This window comes from Alnus glutinosa, chromosome 3 (genome assembly GCF_958979055.1).
Source record: "Alnus glutinosa chromosome 3, dhAlnGlut1.1, whole genome shotgun sequence".
Lineage (NCBI taxonomy): Eukaryota > Viridiplantae > Streptophyta > Magnoliopsida > Fagales > Betulaceae > Alnus > Alnus glutinosa.
Window position 1 is genome coordinate 7,389,288 of NC_084888.1, and position 6,620 is coordinate 7,395,907.

The 6,620-nt window shown below is 38.4% G+C and overlaps 1 protein-coding gene and 1 long non-coding RNA gene across 2 annotated transcripts; one reads left to right on the plus strand and one right to left on the minus strand.

Annotated features, from left to right (window-relative positions):
• The first annotated feature begins 1,096 nt into the window (after positions 1-1,096).
• On the plus strand, positions 1,097-2,370 carry LOC133863109 (uncharacterized). Its single transcript, XM_062299103.1, has 3 exons — positions 1,097-1,603; positions 1,803-2,037; positions 2,132-2,370. Exons 1-3 carry the CDS (start codon positions 1,097-1,099, stop codon positions 2,368-2,370), a joined length of 981 nt encoding a protein of 326 aa, XP_062155087.1.
• Positions 2,371-4,700: 2,330 nt separating this feature from the next.
• Positions 4,701-6,620, minus strand: LOC133864253 (uncharacterized). The gene is made up of 2 exons (XR_009899474.1): positions 5,817-6,620; positions 4,701-4,890 (listed from the first exon to the last, which is right to left on the minus strand). It is a non-coding gene; the product is annotated as an uncharacterized LOC133864253 (long non-coding RNA).

A 6,620-nucleotide genomic window follows, 5' to 3' on the forward strand; every position in this document is an offset into this window, starting at 1 on the left:
CAAGAAGATAGAAAAAATCAAAGCCGACTGGAAGGACTTCAGCGAACTCCTAGACGGCAGCATAGTCACCGAAGGGGGTTAGGACGATGTGAAGAATACAATGTCATTAAAGGAACATCAATGAGAACAACTAAAATCGGTAAATCTCTCAATTGCTTATATATAATTACTATTAGTTGAGATATTGAAATCTGAAAATATATCAATTTCGTATATGTACTTTACCATCATTTGAGAAACTGAAATTTGAATATTACTTATCATAGTTTGACAACCTCAGTTACCATGTTTTGCAGCAACATGGGGCGCACAAATATTTCAAATTCAAGAAGGGTGGACCCCCGAACTATGCCAAACTGAATCACCTATTCACGGGGACACGAGCTACGGGTCAGTTTAGGCATGCTAACACTATGGACCCGCCAGACGATGACAATGTCGCTGTGTTTGACCTCAATAATATCTCACCGGTAGTAATTGACCTCACAGAGCAGCAACGTCCTCCATCGCGCATTCACAGGAACAAAGGTAAGAGGGTTGCGCACTCGACAAGCAATTCGGCAAGGTCGAGCAAGCGGGGGTCCAAAGGTGAAGAGATAATGGTGGGTTTGACCAACACTTTCTATGAGATTATGGACCAATTGCAGAGTACGATGATCAAAATCTCGACAACTAGTTCTGTGGGGAATGTTTGTCCCAACACTGGCCGTCCTCGAGACTGGGTCATTGAGGCAATAACCCAAATAAACGCACTGTCCGTTCAGTTGGGTTTGTCTCCACGTGCGCAGTGTAATGCGTGTACAGCCTTGAAGGGAATTCATGAGGCAAAGGTGTTCGTCCACATGACCAATGCAGTTCAGAGAGAATGGTTGAAGAGTTTCCTTTCACCTGACGATAATTGATATAATTGACTGTATTTATGTGGGGAAGGCACCAGACTTCAGATATTTATGTTTATATTTATGCACGAACTTATGAATGTTTGCGTAGAGGATATTTAAATTATGAATTTGCAGTGTAATGATGAGTATGTTCATCGTAATCAGTTTTTAAAGCTTTAATGCAGGTGATATAAGTCAACATAATTGTACTCAACATGGATGGCGGTGGAACGTCTAGTATGAAATCAGACTATGAAAATTGGGGTGATACACCTGACGACCCCCAATATTGTGTCACTGAGGTACCTGACAATGAGTATGACGAGGAAACGAACACGGATCCAAACTATGCTGAGATCTTGAATCTACTCGATAGTCTGTTCAGAGTGATTGAAGAACTTCACTTTAACATACAACAAGCTTATCGAGTTGTGCGTATTCCGCAAAGCACGTCACTTTTGACGGGTCATATGTGGATCCATTGGGTCCTGACAAGCCCAAACCCTAATACATGCTACGAGCGCTTCCGAATGTATCCCTCCACCTTCATGAAACTATGCAGCACATTAAAAAATAATGGCTATCTGGGGAATAGCCGATATGTTAAGATCATAGAGAAAGTAGCAGCCTTTCTCTTAATTGTTTGCCAAGTGCACTCGCAGAGGAGTGTGGCCGACAGGCTGCAAAGATCGACTCACACCATAAGCACATATGTTGGGCAAGTATGCAAAGCCCTATGTAGATTGGGCAATACGCTCATACAACCGTGTGCCATAAAGATGCCTCACCCATACGTTGCCCGTGACAGGCGATATTACCCCTAGTTTAAGGTGCGCAACCTTCTTAATACTCTTGATAAGTATATACATTTTATTTGTTGCAATTGCTATTACTCATCTATGTAGTTTTATTTAATTTCAGGACTGCATAGGTGCCATTGATGGCACACATATAATGGCTTGCGTAACAAATCACGACACGGTGCCATTTATCAATCGCAAAAAACCCCCAACACAGAATGTTATGTGCGTGACAGACTTCGACCTTTACTTCACGTTCGTTTGTAGTGGGTGGGAGGGCAGTACTGTGCACGATTCACGAATTTTCACATCCACTATAAGCGATCCTGTGATGCGCTTCCCAACACCGGTCGAAGGTACTATTAAATCATCCAACGTTGTTTGTCCAAATTCAATTCTAGTGTACTCTTTATAGAATGGAATACTCAGATACAACGCCTAACTTTGCAGGCTTTTATTATTTGGTGGATTATGGATATGCTTGCTCTAAAGGGTTCTTGCCCCCGTACCGCAACGAACAATACCACATGCAAAACTTCCATGGTAGTGGAGCCCAACTTCGGAGGAAGAAAGAGTTGTTTAACCATAGACACTCTTCACTACGATCGGTGGTGGAACGAACTTTTGGGATCTGGAAGAATCGGTTTAAGATTTTAGAAAATATGCCACCATATGAAATCCCGGCATAACGTTTAATTGTGATAGCATGTTGCACAGTCCACAACTTTATCCGCAAGGATTGTGCAGACACTGATCCATTATTTAGATCCGCTCTGCAGAAGACGTACAGTGAATCTGGATCTATATATCGCAACGGGCTCTTATGCCAGGTGTATCGTACGTATCACCTGGACAATGACCTGATCAATCGGAGGCAAGCACAAGGTTCATGAGGATGTACTGGAATTCAATGTGTTATGATATGTGGGTTGCAGTTAATGGCGAGTAAACCTTAAAGAGTTGTTTGCTTGTATTGAACGATGTGAGCTACTACTTTTTATTTTTGTAAAGGAGCCGGGTTTAATGGAAATGATGGCTATTGAGACTGTCAGAGTCGGTAATTCAGTGGAATGTTTGATGTATGCTTGTGTATGACCTTCATCTAAATGTTCGTTAATTTTCAGTCGGTAATATATGATTGTGTATCACATTAATGTAATTACAATTCCCAAATAAGATATTATTAATTACAATTCACATATATTAGGATAGGTAAGAGAAAATGATGGGTTTGCTTTTTGACCTAGAAATTGGCCTCAATTCCTTGGAGATGTATGAGCGGATATTAATTACTATGTGTTTGATAGGTATTTCAATTAGGTGTTTCCATTCTAAAAGCAATTTTTGAATTTTTAAAGTTCTTTTTTTCTTTTTTATGTTTTTTTTTTTTTAAAAAAAAAAAATGAATGATAAAAAAAAAAAAAAAAGAAATTGTTATTAGATGCACACACCCGTAAATTGTAGCATGATGGGAACAAGACAGCTCAACCCACTTTGCATGTTCATATGTCAAGTACTTACTCAAGTCTAGAAGTTGGAATTATAATTTTAATTTCTGTAAGTCGGCTTTCAAAAGACTATATATACATTTTATTGCAATTAAGTTATTGTTATGCAATTTTCATGCCCGTAAGCACAGTCATTGTGAAACATGGTCCAATATTTACATCCAAAGTAAACGGGCACACAAAAGCAACCACCACGTGCCAAAAAAGTCCTAAGTACACGGTACAAATAATCTATTCCCATAAGCTCATTCTAACATCAAGGATGATGGACCTCTAGATTCACTATAACCAATACAATAGAAGACTAACAACAAAATGAGTAGTAGTACCGTAGCCCGGAAAGAAGTAACCGTTTTTCGACCAAACCCTAACTCCCACCGTATGACGTCGTAATGGCCCTTGCATTTTCTTTCAACTAGTTCATCAACTCCGTTATTAAAAGCATTCATTCTCTTCTCCAATTCCTCTAGATGTTCTATTAAGATCTTTTCGGTAGCGGACATATTATCAGCCCACGCAAAATAATCACAATCACCGACTTTCTGCATGCAAGCGTAATAAGTAAAGGGGTCCTACAAAATTTACAACGAATTATATACTACAATCTCATAAGGAGTTACCTTGTAATGTATACATCCGTACCACTTTCTACTGGGGTTTTTCGACGTCCTAGAATGCCTCAGCTGTGCTAGAACTCCACAATGACACAGGGGCGGACCACTTTAGGAATAACATTAACAATTTAGGAATACAAATATGTAAATTATTTTATATTTGGGTGGACTGACAATAAGAATATCAAGCTGTAATGTAATTTAATTGGCAACAATACACTTTTTACATTTTATTTTAAAATCATGCTTTATCCCCAACAAAATGACTCTTCCAAACGAACTTTAAATTGTGTCCTGAGAACAATGGGATGGGACTTCAGAAGTGCTTCCACCTAACAGAATTTCAACTTCAAAAACTTTTCAGACTATGAAAGATAAAAAACACAGAGACATACGAACTCCAAAAGAAAACAACTAAAAGCATTAAAATGTCAATTTAGCCCTACATTGGTCAAGATAATTTCCCTCCACTTACAGTGACACACCCTTCAAACTATCAATGGAGTTCATCTTATTTTCTCACGAAATGTATAGACTAGCAACATAAAAGGAATTCAAAGTCATACCATGGGAGAACCTGAGAACAAAGTATGGGTTAGTTCTCTTTCTTTCTCTTGTGGAACAAGTACATCAATGAAACATAATCGCACCCCTCCCGAAGGGTACACTCAAATTCTTCATCACAAAGTATTCAAGACACCTTATATCTTATTAGTTTGCAATGAAAAATAGAGTTGGGAGACTTGATATTGCAAGTGAAATCATAAATCCTAAGTATTTAAGTAATTACTGTCATTGGTTATACACAATGTCACGCCCCCGTTTTGGGATATAAGAGAAACGCGAACTTGAGCTATAAAACATCTCTATAATTTAAAACATATACACATTTTCCCAGGAATAACGCATAGCTATATTTCATTATAAGAACATATACATAGTAGTTCTTGAGTTAATACATCTCATTTCTAGAAATTCAAAATAAATATGTACAATACAAAAGTTAGACCGGTCTTTATCGATCTATTGCTCTTAGGGTGGGGGTCTATGCCATCCATAAAGAAAAGACTCCGGTCTACAGTGTCATCTGAAAAGATTTGGGAGGAAAAAGGGGTGAGTTTGACAACTCAGTAAGGAAAACACAACAAAAGTGAAATTTTCTTTTCAGGAATTCAAAATAGAATTCAAATAATTTAGTAAGTAAAGAAACAGTTAAATAACATACAATTATATCAAATGTAGAATGGTGCATGAATTATTTATGCTATGTGTAAGTTTGAACTTCCCTTAAAACCAGGATAGAATTCAAGATATAAATCAGATAGAGAGAATGCAATTAGATTAAATGTACAACAATCCTGCATCCAATGTGTAAGTTTTATCCACCCTTGGTCCAATATCCGCTAATTAACCATGAGCGGCGCACGTTTGGCTCGTCTCAAAAGACGACTATGAGCCCATCCTGTCGTCACAGGGGAGAGCCGTACCGGGTTGGAAACTTCCCTAGGTGAAGGCCACCCCGGCTGGTAGCACACACTTTCGTGCTTCTGTGTGTTTGCCATGCTACCCTATGAAACTATGAAACTGTGGAATCCGGATATCTATGACATGGTGCCGCGGAGGTAAAACTGTGTGCACGTGAAACATGTACTATGAAATCAACCTTTGCTCATATGTAACATATGCCTTTGAAAACTATGATTCATAACATATACTATGATGCCATCCTTTGCTCGTATGGTGCATATGTAACACATATACTATGATATCATCAACTTTATTCATATGGTGCACATACTTTGGAAACTATAATTTCACATGTATCAAATATAAACGAAGTATGATCACATGAGATTCCAATCACATCATATGACAAGAGCATTATTATAATGGTGATATAAAAAGACAAGTAATATTAAAAGAGTTAGAAAGAATTTAGAAAATTCCCGACATTTTCTTTTGAAAAAGTTTTATTAAAACTTTACCGGGGTTTTGAGGTAGTGTTTTCCTTACCTGGTATTTTCTGAGCAGTATTTTAGCTACCTTCTACGGATTGCTTCTAGCTAGTCTTCTAGAACTAGGTAGAACTTGTCTCCTTGTTTGCTGAAATTGACCGAAAGTGAAGGAGACTTTATCTTTTTCTTTTTATCCTTCCTTCTCCTTTGCTGGAAACTGAAAGTAAGAAGAGAGGAATAGTTTTCTGCTGTCTTTTACACAGACCCGAGAGTGAGAGATGAGGAAAGCTGGGTTTGAAGAGCTTCTATTACTTTCTTTACTGATTCTAAGCTAAGAAGGAGAAGAGAAAGCTGCTGTTTTGGGGCTGTGAAACAGTGAATTTATTTGCTGTTTTTGTGCAGCAAAGGAGAAGAAATGCTGCTGGTTTTACAGAAAGTTACAGCACCTATAGAACAGAAAATAAAGAGGGAAAGATGAGAGATTTTCTGCATTAAAGACCAAGAGAGAGGAGAGAACTTTTGAGAGATAAGTTTCTGTAGAAAAACAGAAACAAAAGAGAGAAGAACAAGAAATTCTCTGCTGTTCTACGTGAGCCTAAAACCAGAAAAGTGAAAGGAGAAACACTTGCTGAAACCCATACTTTTTGTGGCGACAGAGTGAGTTCCAGAGAGTGGTTTGTGAGAGCTTTTGTTGCTGGTTTTAGCACTGACCGAAAGAGAGGGGGACAGCTGCTGTTTGGGTACCAACCGAGAGTGAGAGACGAAGAAGAGCTAGAGCTCTTGCTCTTCCTGCTGCTGTAAAACCAGAAAAACAGAGAGAGGAGGAGAAGTTGCAGAAAATGGAGAAAGAATGAAGAAGGAG

Bases quoted from the DNA above. Each gene is read 5' to 3' on its own strand.
- LOC133863109 (XM_062299103.1), top strand. From the start codon at position 1,097: ATGGATGGCGGTGGAACGTCTAGTATGAAATCAGACTATGAAAATTGG. The intron at 1,604-1,802 runs GTATGCAAAGCC...ATTTAATTTCAG, and splicing joins TAAGCACATATGTTGGGCAA to GACTGCATAGGTGCCATTGA. The intron at 2,038-2,131 runs GTACTATTAAAT...CTAACTTTGCAG, and splicing joins CTTCCCAACACCGGTCGAAG to GCTTTTATTATTTGGTGGAT.